This window comes from Falco rusticolus, chromosome 5 (assembly GCF_015220075.1).
Source record: "Falco rusticolus isolate bFalRus1 chromosome 5, bFalRus1.pri, whole genome shotgun sequence".
NCBI classification, from domain to species: domain Eukaryota; kingdom Metazoa; phylum Chordata; class Aves; order Falconiformes; family Falconidae; genus Falco; species Falco rusticolus.
The window spans coordinates 47,805,039-47,819,350 of record NC_051191.1 but is presented as its reverse complement, the minus strand read 5'-3'; the positions used below and the strand labels follow the sequence as shown (position 1 = coordinate 47,819,350).

Here is a 14,312-nt window from a genome sequence, read left to right as displayed (position 1 = left end):
TTGCTTTTTTTCAGTTGTTCCAAAGTAGAAGTCTTAATGTAGTGATTCCTAGATAGTGCTGCGTGAGAAGAAAGGCAAAAATAGGGTACAGAAGCATGTGTTTGTAGCCTTTTAGGTTCTGCTTATCTTTTAAAAAAGATACTGTAAAGTTGAGGAAATTTGGACTGATTAGTAAAACCTAAATATTTTTTCAGCATGTGTTCCTTTGGGTAATAAAGAAGCATTTATTAGCCTAATGTAAAGCCCAGCAGACTGTATTGCCTGTTGTGATGTTGTCTCACAAATGGAGTTCGTTACCTGGTGTGGCATAGCTGACCCTTTCAGACCAAAATAAGGGTCTGTCGCTTTCATAATTAATGTGCTGCCTAATTGCTTATCCAGCAGGTCCAGTTACGTGTTTCAGCTTCATGAACTCATAACGCTTATCTCTGTCATCACAGCAGACACACAGAAGAATACTGTATGTAGCTTTGCATTAACTTCAGGTCTAGCTCTTGCTCCAGATAAAGAAAAAACTTGTTGAGTTGCATGGCCTGCAGTCAGACTTCTTTCATCAAAACTGCTTAATAAATAACATGAGCCATCTGCTTTCTTTAAAAAGACAGACACAGAAAATGTTCACTTGTAAGATCTTGGTTAGACTTATTGCTAAAGCCTGCCCAGTTGTCTGTCAGTTACTCATTAAAATGTAATTAAGATCCATATGGTCTTTTTTATATAAAGACATAAGACATCAATAACTTTCTTTGGTTAAAGATGAAACAAAGACTGAAGGCTAGAATGTCATCTTAGTGCTAAGAGGCCCTATTTAAAATAATGGTTATACAGCAAGATGAAAAAAAATCTAAACATGGCTTTGTCTACCAGTAGACTACATATGCTTTTATGCCTCAGGCGTATGGACTGAGATTTGTTTAGAACAAATGAATGATCCTAAACTACTTCTGGTGGAAGAGGCATTATATATTACTTTTGGAAAAACAAACCCTAGAGTCTTAGTAGCATATAATGACTGCCTTAACTGTGTTGATAAAAATTACTAAGCACAAGCTGATACACAATGGGGTTTTAAAAAGTTGGAGTGAAACTCTGAATTCAAAGTCTTTTGTAATGTTAGTAACCAGAAAAAAAAGATTTAAAACTGTAGGGAATTGGGGATATAAACTTGGTTTTAAGCTTATATGCCAAAAGCTACACTTTTATATAAAAAACTACTGTAAATTACATCATTATGCTGCAAGATCTACCCAGTAACCTACAGTTTAATTTGTTACTGTATTTTGAAGACTCGGACTTAAGTTGCTGTGTAAAATAGTAATGGAGTTTTAATGATTCCTTCTCTAGATTTATTATTTTATGTCTTTTAAATTATCTCTTGTCCTTTCTACTTCCCTGAATTATTTCAGTATTGGATATCATTTATCTCTTTAATAAAATACAGTATACAAAGAACATGGTAAGTAAAACAGTATTTCAAGCTGGATGGAAAACTTGAAAGATTTATGCATTCTTTGATCCACTCATTAAGACAAGCATTTGTGTACTCTAAAACTAAGAACTCCAGAAGCAATGCAGCACTGTCTAATCAAAATTTATGTTAAAACACTTGCTTAATTAACCCTAATAAGGAGGAGTATGCTGATGGAGGAGGCTGGTACTGATATTTTTGGTTTTGAAATTGAAAAGCACGTTAACACTTTTTCCTGTTTGTTTTGTAGGCTGGAGTAAAGGGAAAGCTAGGCAGGCTGCTTGGGATATTTGAGGTGAGCTATTTCTTTTACCTTTTAGAAACAGTGTTGGATTTTTTTGTTGTTGGGGTTGGATTTTTTCTTTCCTCATTAGAGTTGATAAGTGTGATGTTATAGTTACAGTTTTAAGTGCTTAAGTATTACCTGCCTATAATTTTGCAATACTACTGGAAATGCTGCATTAGACAGGTGATTTCCTTCAGTTGTTACAGGATATGGGAAGATCTGAATAGGAAGTTTTCAAAGTACTTGGAACTTTCCTGAAAAGATAAAATTACTACTTGGACAACATCTAGAACTAAAAAAAAAAAAGTGAAACCAACACTGATAGATCAAGGATTTCTGAAATATCACACGTCTGTTTTGGGGCACTATTTTGACTTTTCCTCTCTGATTAGATTTTGCTGAAGTAACTGGTCAACTTTCACTTACTTCATTGTTAGACCTATCAATTTAGGTATCTCATTATGGCTTCGATTCACTAAAAAAGCTAAAGCTTTGGATAACAGATAAATCTAACCTTTAGCAATAATATGTAGTTCAGAACTGGTAGTTCAGTCTGATGTTTGAAATACAAACAGCACACGGGTGCATGCTAGATACAGCGCTCTTACTATTGGCATTTGCCCGCTTGTGCTCTGGTTCTAGACGGGAGCAGACTGTAGAAACACAGATGAGAGTCTTCAGATCATAGTACATCCAGCTTTATTAGGTTGTGCTGTATGATGGGGGAGAGTGGAAGTCCCTCCAGTCAATTAGGTATGAATCTTCAGTTTAATTATAAAAGCAACTTTCAGAGGCAGTGTATTCCTGATAGCGGTTTCCTATATGAAATATTAGTCGTGCATGACTAGTTGAAAAAGTGCTAAAGGTGTCCCCATTGTGAGGTATGGAAACAATGACAAAATTAGGTAAGTTCCTGTTTGTAGTTAGTTGCACTGTCCCATTTTCTGATTTGTTTTGGGTTTGAGTACACCTGGATGGTCCTACACTTCAAAAACTTGTCTGTTTTTTAACTCTGCTGGTTAGTCTACAGAAATATCCTGTATTTCCCAGCTCACACCAAAAAAGGCAGGATGCCTATCATCTTGTTGCCTTAAAACAGGGCATGCAAGGGATGATGATTCTTTGGTAATTCAGTTCTATGTTCTTCTGACTCCGTCTACCACTGTCTAGACCAGAGGAGATAAAAATCTGTGGTGTGGCCCTTTTCTAGCTTACTACTAACTTAAATCAAGGCCCTCCTTCAGTTTCACAACGTGGCCCCCCAAACAGTCGTTGGTACCATTGAGGGGGCCACACACCGTGACCTGGGGATGGAACTATGAGATGGAAATTATATTACTGCCGAGTCTTTGTATTCTGGAACTACAGCCAGAAAGGATACATGTTAATAGATGCATTTACTCCATTTAATACTGATATTGACAAAGAACTGTCTTGGAGTATTTTTATTTCCTAGTAAAGCACAACAGTTTAAAAACTCTACTAAAGTTGTAGTGAAACGGAGTTAAGTAGGGATGGTTATTGGCACAAGGATAAAACCAGCTGTAAGGGGAGCTAGGGCATAACATCTCTTGGTTCTTAATATAGTTGTAATCGTAGATGGTCATGGGTATTCTAGAAGCTCAGTTCTTTTCCAAGGGGCAGTCTGGTTTGGTTAGTCAGGTAGCACTGCTAGCGGTGCGCCGCTGGCCCGCTTTGGAGCTAGCGGGAAGTAATGTCCACACAAATCTTGCGTGGTCTGCTTGTGGCACTGTGACCCTGCCCTGAGCAGATACCTCTGTCAGTCTCTGTATTTGACTTGCCTTGTTCAAAAAGCGTGTGCTTTCTCAGTAGGTGGTTAAGTACTGTGAATGTGGCAAACCTGTCGAGCAAACAGATGGTAATGATTTTTGCATTTGTCATGATTGCAAACATAGGCTATTTAATTTGCCTTATTGAGTGAAACTTTATAGCCAGCATTGCGTAGATGATCTGGCCACATGGCACAGTGGGTTCCATCTTGCAAAGGTGTTTTTAATAACCTTTAATCTAGGAACATGAGTTGTGGAAACAGTTTTAGCAAATGTGCTCTACTGTAGTAACTTCCAGCTTATGTAAAAGACAAGTAATGGGCAGTACTAGTGGGCAAGTGCTAACATTAAACTGGGTGACTGAGAGCACAGTTTGGTCCCAGCTTCACCACCTTCAAATACACTTGGGTTGTTTGTTGGTTGTTTGGTGTTCTTTTTTAGCCTAGTAAAACAGAATAGCTGTTGTTTTCAAATAAATTTCAGTTTTACCATCCTTTTGGGCCTGTTCAGTACAGATGTTTATTTAGTGAAAATAAAAGCCAGGTTTTGATGGCAAGTATCCTTCAGAGGTAAGTAATTTCTAATCTTACAGTTGTTGTGGTAAGTCTGTAAGTTATTTTTTGCTGAGAATTAAAACGTCTACTTTTAACATTCAAGCAGAACCAGGATCGGAAGCATAGGACGTACGTTTATGTTCTTACTGTGACAGAAATACTGGAAGACTGGGAGGATTCAGTTAATATAGGTAAACCCATTCTCTAATACATTTTATTAAGCAAACCTTTTTCATTTTCTGAAGCAATTCGTGTAATTCTGGGGGGAATATTAATTCTATTCTATAAACTGAAATTACTGAAAATCATGATGTTGTTCTTCCACACCTTTTTTGTATGCATGTAACAAGGGTAGCTTCCAATATAATATGTTAATATAATATAAGGTTAGAGTATTCTAAACATTATGATGGAATAAACCTCATTATTATTTGTTGATACAGCTCTTTTTTTTTCCTTTTTTTTTTTTTAAATTTATTTAAAGGCCAAATATTATACTGATGAATTCCCTTTTCCTTAGAATGTTTTGCTGTATGATAGTCTTACGGTGGTTTTGAAAGTGCCTTTGGGGGGGGGGGGGGAATACTTGGAAAGTTTTGATGTTCTTTTTCCCCTGATTCTTCTGGGGGGGCAGAAATCATTTGTATCTACTTTCACCTTAGCCTAATTTTTCAGTAGTGGTAGTGCTGACCTCAAGAGGGATCCATTTCTGTGTATATATATATGTGTATGTCTTATAGATATCACTGTCATGCAGTTTAGTTAATTAACATCCTTTGTGATGTTGTATGGGTCTTACACTTTGAATTTAATAAGGACAAAACCAGTTATGTTTACCTAAAGTTTAAAAAAAAAAAAAAGCTTAGTTCAGTAATAGTATTTGTCCAGCTGAAATTTTAGCTAACTAAGAACTGGTATTAAAAAAAATTACATCCTACCCTTGATTGGTTATGCTTTGCCCTTTTCAGGAGGTGGTGCTTTAGGGGTGTTAATAAACTTAGCAATATTGATCTGTCAGCAGATGGCATGTAACTGTAAGAGTAATTTCAAAACTCTGCTCAGTTTTTCAGGTGGAAAGAGAACGTTTTGTTTCCAGTACTATCTAGTTGTGGGGAGCGTACCTTCTTAATTGCATGCCAGGTTCCCTGTGTAGCAACACTGGTCAGTGGTCCATTACCTAAGAGGGTCAATATTGGCAGGAGTGGGATTGTTTTGAAGAGTTGTACCTGGAACTCTAGAGGGCCTGTGAGGGCAGTACTAGTCTGTTCCTGCTCTACGCCAGGCTGTGGGGTGGAGGGGAGCATCCAGCACCGGCATGGCTGCTGGCTTCCTTCTGGGGAGCGCTGTGGGCAGTGGATGAACGGCCCTGTGGGGCCACATACCTTGGTCTTAAACAAGCAGTCTGTAAATGTCTTAATAATGTTCAAGCACGGTACCTGTAACACTGCAAAACTAAATGAAAAACAGAATTAATCCCACTTTTAGCAGTACTATCCTTGACCTTGTCTAGAAGTATTTTCAGAGGCCTCTAATATTAAAGGACCTATATAAGAACGATGATCTTAGGACTATCTTGTTTAAGATAAGTCCTAGACCTAAACATATCTGTATATGAGATACACTATTTTTTACAACTTATGGCTAACCTGAGTAACATAGATATGTTTTGAGTATGGAGCGCTACTTTCTAAATCTGACCAAGCCATTCTCCTGCATTTCATGCTTGCATCATGGGTGTTGATTCTTCAGACTGATTTTCTGCTAGGCATGACAGTGTAGGAAGTCAGTATTAACTAATTTAAATAAAATATCCTTTTCCCTAAGAAGTAGATTTGGCTTTTAGAGCATATGAACAGTCATCCAAACTTCTGCCCAGTATCTGCTTTTAAGAGAGTTATCTGAAAGGCTTTATTATGAACTCTGTTTCAGTCAGCAGGAATGAAAATCTCCTGTGTTCACCAGTTCTTTCAAGGTCTTTTGACTCTGTATCTTTTGGCCAACAACTTGGAACTTCTAAAGTAAAAGAAATGAGGAAAAAGTGAATGATCAAATAGCAGCAAATGGTGCTGTTACAAATTTGTAACTGTTGTTCTTTGTGGATTATACTCATTCAGGAAGGAAAAGAGAATGGTTTAAAGTAGAAGATGCAATCAAGGTCCTTCAGTGTCACAAGCCTGTTCATGCAGAGTACTTGGAAAAACTGAAACTGAGCTGTTCACCCACTAATGGAAACTCTGTGGTTCCCCCTCTTCCAGACAATAACTCCTTATATGTCACTTCTGCACAGACTTCTGGGTTGCCCTCTACTGTGAGATAAACACTTGGATTACCTTTTTATTCATGTCATCACAAAGGGGAGACATCTGTGATCACGTGTAGGCATCTGTATAACTGTCGGTTCTAAGTGAAATATGTGAATGTGTCATAATGTCAGATTTATTTGAACATGTTTTTTCCTTTTTAACAATGTAAAATAGTATTTCAGCAAACCAAAGCCATATATGGATTTTTTTTAAGATGCCTTAATAGGCCATTTTTAAAAAAAAAACAAAACAAAACCAAACAAAACATAAACTTGAGTATATTAAATTTCCATATCTGCTAAAATAAAATATGCATCTCAGTGGTGTTCAGCTTATTTAAGACTTAGTCAGTTTTAGTCAGTAGTTCTGCAAGAGTACTTGCTTAGAAAAAAGCTTGAGCAAATAGTCTTATATTAAACTCTTACTTGGTATCCGCAGATGAAGCGCTAAGATCTTAAGATGGCAGTATTTGGGTAAATGGGTGTGTTGAAGGCAGAGATGCGTTAAGTGTTACTGCAATAAAGGACTAAACCACATTCAGCCTGTCAAGAGCAAAGGATACCGACACTAAGCACTGCTTGCCTCAATTATCCAAAAGGTTGCCTTGTCCTATGCAATCTTCACATAATGTATAACTAGAGCAAGAACAATAACTTTGTCTTGCAACTACCAAAACTATACTGTTGCTTCATCACTTGGTCAGCTGATGAACTGTCAGAAGACTTACATGAAAAGCATTGTAGGTCCCTCTTGCCCCATTTGGTTTTTTCCCTTTTATTAGCATTTTGATAAGTATCTTGTTCATGGTATAATTACACTGCAGGTTCCAAAAACTTCTAATCTTCAAGGAGAAGCATCACGCAATGTTCCTGCAGTCTGTTGTAATTTAAAAATGTTTAGAGGAAAGTAAGGCTTACCCTTATGCTACAGATATGTATGTCATCTTAGCATGCGTGTGTTGAGGTGTCTGGCCCAGCAGAAGCTAGCAGTGGTACCTCCTGGCCTTGGAGACAGGTGGGTTGATACTTACTTACACTAGTGGAAAAGTAATATTCCTTTGTCTTGCTCTGAAGGTCTGCTGAAAGCCCTAGTTTGAAGTTAACTCTTAAATACTTCAGTTTTACTGGTTTAACACCCAATTGCTTTAGCTTCTTGAATTAAAAGCTGGCCTCTTGATAAAAACTCCATTGGAATAAATGAGGTACAGCTGACAACTTCCCTGTTCTGAACTATTTTTTTTTTTTTTTTTTTTTTTCAGCCAAAAACATGAAAACTAAATCCACTCTTGGTCTTAATGCTTTTACCATAGGATTACTCTCTCTATGTATGTGCGTGTGTATGGTTTCTTCTACAGGAACACAATCTAATTCATACGAGTGTCCTAATTATGAATTTTTTCTAGGATCTAAACCCAGCTGTAACTCCTCTATAGCCAGCCAAACCAGAGGCTGAGGTAGACCGCTACCTCATATGTGAAATTTATTCTGGGTAAAGCTCATGCTCTTACACAACATTTGAACTTTTGTAAATAGTCCAACTAGTAAATAGTGAGTGTAAAATGGAAAATAAATGTAATTTAAACCTTTTGTTACTCAGTACACAAATGGTTAACTTCTACTTTTTTAACACAAATTGTGTAAAATGCTGCTATGAATTTTCTTGTGCTGTTACACTTTTTTAGGAAAAACCGTTGCCACAAGTTACTCCTTAGAAAACTTACCCTGTGCCATATGTAAATGCAGTTAAATTAGGGAGGCAGATGATCTGATCTCTTGATGCTGCTCTCTTTGAAGAGGCATAAATACTACTGACAAGAGGCATGAGCCGCAAAGCTGAAGACTTCTGAAATGTTGGGTAGGATGCTGCTTTCCATCCCTGTATCTCCTATTCCAGGTCGCTTTCAGAACTGGAACAAACACACAACTCTGTTCAGGTGCACCTTAGAGGTGGAAGTATCGTTTCAGTCATGAGGTGGAGGGCTGGGAAAGGAGCGTTGATGCTTCAGTAGCACACACAGGCATATGCATACTTTATACTGACCCTCATCTAGATTGGGACACCCTTTGCTTGGCTCACTTATTTACACTAAATGGTCTATCAAAAGCAATGTTTTGCCAGGTGAAACACAAGGAGGTAGAGTTGAGCGTGTTGAAGAATGTCTAATCTTTGTTAAAATCATACCCACAGTGTGTAAGAGTCCCTCTGGCTCTAAAGCTGCCTTTAAAAGAGTACATCATTCAGCTCCCTTTTTTGATCACTTTGATGCTCACTTTTTTGTTCAGTAGTCATTTTAACACTTTAAATTGAGCAAACTTGTACAGGCTTTCTTGTAACAAGATTGTATAGAATCTGTGAAAGCTAAAACAATCCAGAGTTTTAAGTTCTTATTCATAAAAAAAAAAAATGCTTCTGTCTCCATTTTGCATTCTTGGAATGAAACCAGTCCAAGCTTGTATGAGATTTAGTGGTAATGCATGATCTTATTTTGTAACTCTTGAATTATGTATTTGATAATAATGTAAAAATGTACAGTATTGCTGTTGCTAACAAACTCAAGAGTTGATTGCCTATAAATATTTTGGTTATTTTTTTGGTCACACACATTTGAGCTGCTCAGTAGTGCCAGACAGATTATTTTTTTTTTTTAAACAGCATTTCTTGTATAAATCTCTTCAGTCTCTATGCAACCTTCAGAATGAAGCTCTATTGCTTAATTTGACTTAGACTCCCTTTCAAGTTCTGTGAATTTTAAAGGTAAATTGAAAACACATCAGTTACGCTACAGCAAACAACTGTAGTGAACAGGCAGTGGTATGGCTTCAGTCCTAATGAAAACTGATGCTAAACTTCAACAGAAAGGGTCTGTATAAAAATCAGAATAGGAAGGCTAAACTTTTTTTCTACTACCTATCAATTTAAATGTAGAAGCATTTTGGTTTTACATGCATCACCATTTAGATGGGCCAAACTTATTTCATACAGAGCACACTTGAGATTTTTCTCGTGTCATAAATTCTGTACAATGTATCCAGATTTGGTTCTCCAGAGGTGAAAGGGAAGAGACAGGTCGTCATCTGCAATTATCAAAAAGTCTAGTTTGTACCGCTGCTTTTCCTGGCTGTTAGGGAAATACTGAGGTATTGCAGAGAGGCTGTCGAAAGTGAAAAAAATCTTATTTTGGTGCTTACTGCACCCCTGACTTAGCCTAGCATTGGTCTGTTAACAATGTGCTGTGAAAAAAACTGAGAGGCAAACTGTTGGTTTACTTACAAACCATGTTGGTGAAGTGAAAACAAGGGGTGGGGTGGGGTGGGGGCAAATTAAGTTGTAAACATTTTGACCTGCTTGCATGGATTTTCTTTAAAGATTGATGTAAGAATTTTGACTTTTTATATTTGAGAAATACCAGAATAAAATCTAAATTAGTCCTGTGGATGATGTAGTCATTCCATTGCAAATACCGCAAAAGAAGCGTTTGTGCAAGAGTCTCTAATAGCATCTAAAATATACCTAGTTTCATCTAGTGTGTTCTACTTTTGCCTTGTTAAAAGTGTCGTCCCTCCCCATCTACTGCACTCTGTGGATCCTCTCCAGCCAGGCACGGTTCCGTGCTGTTACAAGGAATGGGTATTTTTTTGAACTTCACAACATGCACACCCTTAGAACACACATCTCCACGACCCACCCCAGCTCAGAGAGCACTGCCAGAGCTCAGCCTGCTGCTGCAGACCCCATCTCTACTTACCTTGCTTTTTCCACCTTGTTTTGGCACTGAGCAGTTACCCTCTTCATCCTCTCAGTATGACTTCAGACAAGCAGACCATGACCACACACCCTTCTCTTTGCCAGATGATAGAGTTTTACTGTAGTTGTGTCTGGTTCCTATCAGAGCATCTCCCATGCATCATGTGAAATTGAAGGACACAAGCAGGGTAAAGCGTGTGTGTCACAGCACAACACAAAAAAGGAAAGACAAAATGATTGACTTCTTTTCCAAGACTCAGAAAGACTATAAGAATCTTCAAACTTTTAAGTTGAATGTGTTTGGTTTCTTTTAAACTTACCTTCTTACTTTCTACGCTGTTCTGGCCTCAGTATTGCTGTGATGGTAAGCTAGGCACCGCGTGCTCAGCTCAGATGAAGCCAGCACTGTCCACAGTCGGAGGGCAATGCTCCACCAAAGGAACGGTATCGCTGCTTAGCCTGCAAACAGTCACAGGCATCTCCCTGCCTGTGGCGATCCGAGTGCTCTGGGCTATGCACCACCTGGAACAATGCTCTCAAGACAGTTTTTCTGTCCCTAAATAAGCAGGAAATGTTTTTCAAAGAGCTAGTCTAGGAAGGCTAGAGACCACTGAATGAGCCTGCTATCCGATCAGCTGATATTTGCCTGATGGCCCACGCTGAGCTTCTAAGCTACCAGTGGCAGCACTGGTTCCCAATAGCTTTCCCTCATTACCTGCTAACGCCAGTTCTGATGGACAGACAGTATGGAGCAGCACGCCCAGCAATGCATACGACTGGCCAAGTACCGTCACATTACACTACCCTGGCACTGGCTGCCCGGTGGCCTGGCACCCCTTACACCCAGACCAGAACAAGGCCCTTGTCCTAAGGGACTTTTTGCTGCCATTTAACTGCTTAATTCTCCTGAACACTTCCTTCTTTCCTGCCTTCTGGGTATGCCGCTAGCACAGCCTGTCTTTGAATAAGGCGGGAAACACCCACAGCAACTGAAGAAAGGAAAAATACCATTAGAATCACCTCACTGTGTCTTATTCTTCTAGATTTGCCACAGATGCCCCTCCATAAATTTATCAGTACCCATCCTAAGCCTTCAGCGTTACCTGCAATAATAATAATTGAGTAGCTGGTGGGAAAACCACAGCAGCAGTACTTCTGAAGGCCCAGCAGGTACCTGGGCTGAGGTAAGCACACCTGCTACAGCAAGCAACAACTGAACATCGCACGTGAAATCTTTCAGATCTGTAAGTGACCGTGCAAGCCTGTCAACACAAATCCCGGACATCTGAACTTGGGTCCCTGCCAGGCAGGGAGGAGCAGATGAGGCCTGAGCCAAAACTATTCCACAGCAGCAATGAAGACAAGAGCCCAGCCTACCCCAGAGTATCTGAAACACAATTTTTCAACCAGTACTCCAGTCAGAGGCATTTCCCATAGAAAATAATTCATGTTTCCCTTTTTAAAAAATAAAAATCTTTGTTACACGCCACAGTTACAATCTCTTTATCTGGGAAAGCTCATGCGGTGTGATGTACAGAAACCGCAGGTACAGTCCCTCCCCGCGCTCTCTACCTTGAGGGATTCCTGAGTGTTCAGCGTCTTGGTGATGGGCTAATCAATGGTGACAACTCCTTAGCAACAAACTGGGCTACCAAGATGAGTCATCTGAGGGTATAATCCCCTTTCCTAACACAGATCACTCCGTGGGTAGGTGTTCAGCTGACAGCTTCCCCTACCACCACCCTTGAAATCACAGCAGTTTTAATCCTTGCCTTTCTGCCCTGCAGACAGTCTGTGTGCTCACACCGAACCCCTTATCATAAGGGTTGAGGGGAGTTTACGAAAGCAAACACCACAGACAAAGCAGTTATGCTGCTTTTAATGTCACTCTTCCAACGTGCTTCAGTGCAACTTAACAATTAGGTATTTGCTTTAAAATCTTCCTGCATGCTTTGACAGGCAAGATTGCAACATCCAGTACAAAATCTATCATAGCGGACATAATTACTAACTTCGTGCCGTGCCCATTATGTAGCATGCTTTAGCAAAGCTTAATACATCTGCCAATGAGATTGCACTAGAAATTGTCCAAGCTGTGCGCTCAGGTAGCAAAGTCTTGTACTAAACCAGGCAGACTTAAACACAGGCAGACAAAAAACCAAACAAACGATACCATCCTCAGGCTGTGTACCAGAGCAGTCCTCTCTGATGGCTTGAGGGCAAGAGAGGGGGGAAAAAGCCACAGCAACTGGAAGGTGATTTGTGAGAGAAGTTATCAATTATTACCTTCCTTATTTTAACAGATGTTAAGAACTGTTAGGAAACTGTATTCCACCCCGATGGCAGCCCACTACAGTTGAATGAAGCTCAGTGTCTATGTGATGAATAATCACTCTTCCTTTTATTTCAGTGTCACGTTACAGTCAAGACATGTTACTGACAAAACCTACCAGACACTTTAAAGTAACCCTCAAAAAAAAAAAAATCCCAAGAAGGAATGTACATAAATCAAGATGTCACAATTTGTTACGTTACGAGCCCATTAAGATGTTTCACAATAATCTCGATGTGCTGGAAATACACTTTCTTGAAAGCTATAGAAGCAACGTTTCACTTGGTTTAGACTAAAGTCAGCTAAGACACAAAAAGCCTGCTCCATCAGTTCCCAGCGATAATACGCTTCACACGCATGACAGAACATGGCTATACATGAAGAGACCACCACTGAATGGTTATGCAGAAAGAAAAGCCTTCCAAATCCTCCTCTTGAGCTGAAGGAAAATACTGCAAAAGTATTTTGCATGTGTGGTCTTAGAGCTCATGCGATAACCCAGGCTCAACAGGTACCACAGCTACTACCTGGACACTAACATATAAAATGCAATGTCACCATTCTTGCACAGGGTTTCAGGACCTTTAACACACAGCACCAGTAATACTAGAGGAAAACCATTTATTTTACATTTACTGTTAATTTATCCAATGGACATCCTCCACTAAAAATGGAGATATAATTAATGCTCCCTGAAAGATGGCTGCATTTGCTAACCAGCTGTAATGGCAGATGTTAACAGAACTAACTCTTGAGTATATTCAGAGCCATTGTCTGAAACGTCTGCTTAACTGAGGAAAAAGTTATATCTAACTGGCTTCAAAGAATTTAGCCTAAAAGTTTCACACATTCCTCAGTATAAGACAGAATGAAATTCCCAGCTTGGTTTTATACAGGGCTCTTAAATCAGGTTTAAAAGTTAAATAATATGTATTTAGTATGTATCATCAGCTTCAAAAGGTTTAAGATATGCCTGAATAGACCCCACAAAGTTTTAGTTTTTAGGAAGCCCATTTAAAGTTTCCTTCATTACAACTATCATTTGCAAATGCTTTAAAAAGATCAAAAATACAATATTTTACCTATCCTTTTACACAGTTAATTTCATATATACCATCATGATGTACTCATACATTCAAACTCAAGACAGCATGAACTTCTTTAATAAAATCTCAAATTTGTTGAGATAGTTAAAAAAAAGAACGCAGGCACATAATGGCTACTGTGTACTCAAACTGTTCTATAATCCACTTTATTCAGTCAACAGCAAATGAAGGCAAAGGATTTTTTCTATTAACAATATTCCATCCAGAACTTCCTCAGTTTTAACTACATCCTCTGATCAGCTCTAGCACAGTTTTAAGCCCTGAACATACAAATACCTAGCCATCCGCTACCTGGCCTCGGCTCTGGATTCATCCCACCTAGTCTGAAGTTGAATTGCATCACTGCCAGTTCAGGTCCTGGTTCTCTATGAAAGGAAAGGAAAGCCACTTTCAAAGCAGGTGCTTAGGTGGGTCTGACTGTCCCGTGGGGGTGCCCCTTGTCCTTGGACTACAGGCAGAGCTGAGGAAAGCTGTGTATGTAGCGTAAGGTAAAGCTTTAAGAGGTAGGTGAAGTGAATCCACAGTTTACCACAGCTCACTAGTCTCAGCTGCCTGCCACAGAAGTTGCCCATGTTAATAGCACATATAGGATGTATGCCTGCTAAATCCAAACACATGCTCACTTGTAAAGGGGCGGGGGTAATGGTGCTTACCCACTCTGAAGAGCAAACAATTTGTTACAAGCCTTGAATGCAACTTTGGCTTACATTCAACACAAACTACTTTTAA

At 39.1% G+C, this 14,312-nt stretch overlaps 1 protein-coding gene across 4 annotated transcripts in view; it reads left to right on the top strand.

The window, feature by feature from the left end:
• Positions 1 to 9,834, top strand: part of NUDT4 (nudix hydrolase 4) — a 29,269-nt gene extending 19,435 nt beyond the window's left edge. The window contains exons 3-5 of one of the 4 annotated variants that reach the window (XM_037388043.1): positions 1,719 to 1,763; positions 4,205 to 4,289; positions 6,213 to 9,834. In XM_037388043.1, coding sequence (XP_037243940.1) covers positions 1,719 to 1,763; positions 4,205 to 4,289; positions 6,213 to 6,415 — 333 coding nt within the window. In that variant the 3' untranslated portion in view covers positions 6,416 to 9,834. The other 3 variants (XM_037388042.1, XM_037388044.1, XM_037388045.1) reach the window with 3 other exon arrangements.
• Positions 9,835 to 14,312: the final 4,478 nt, after the last annotated feature.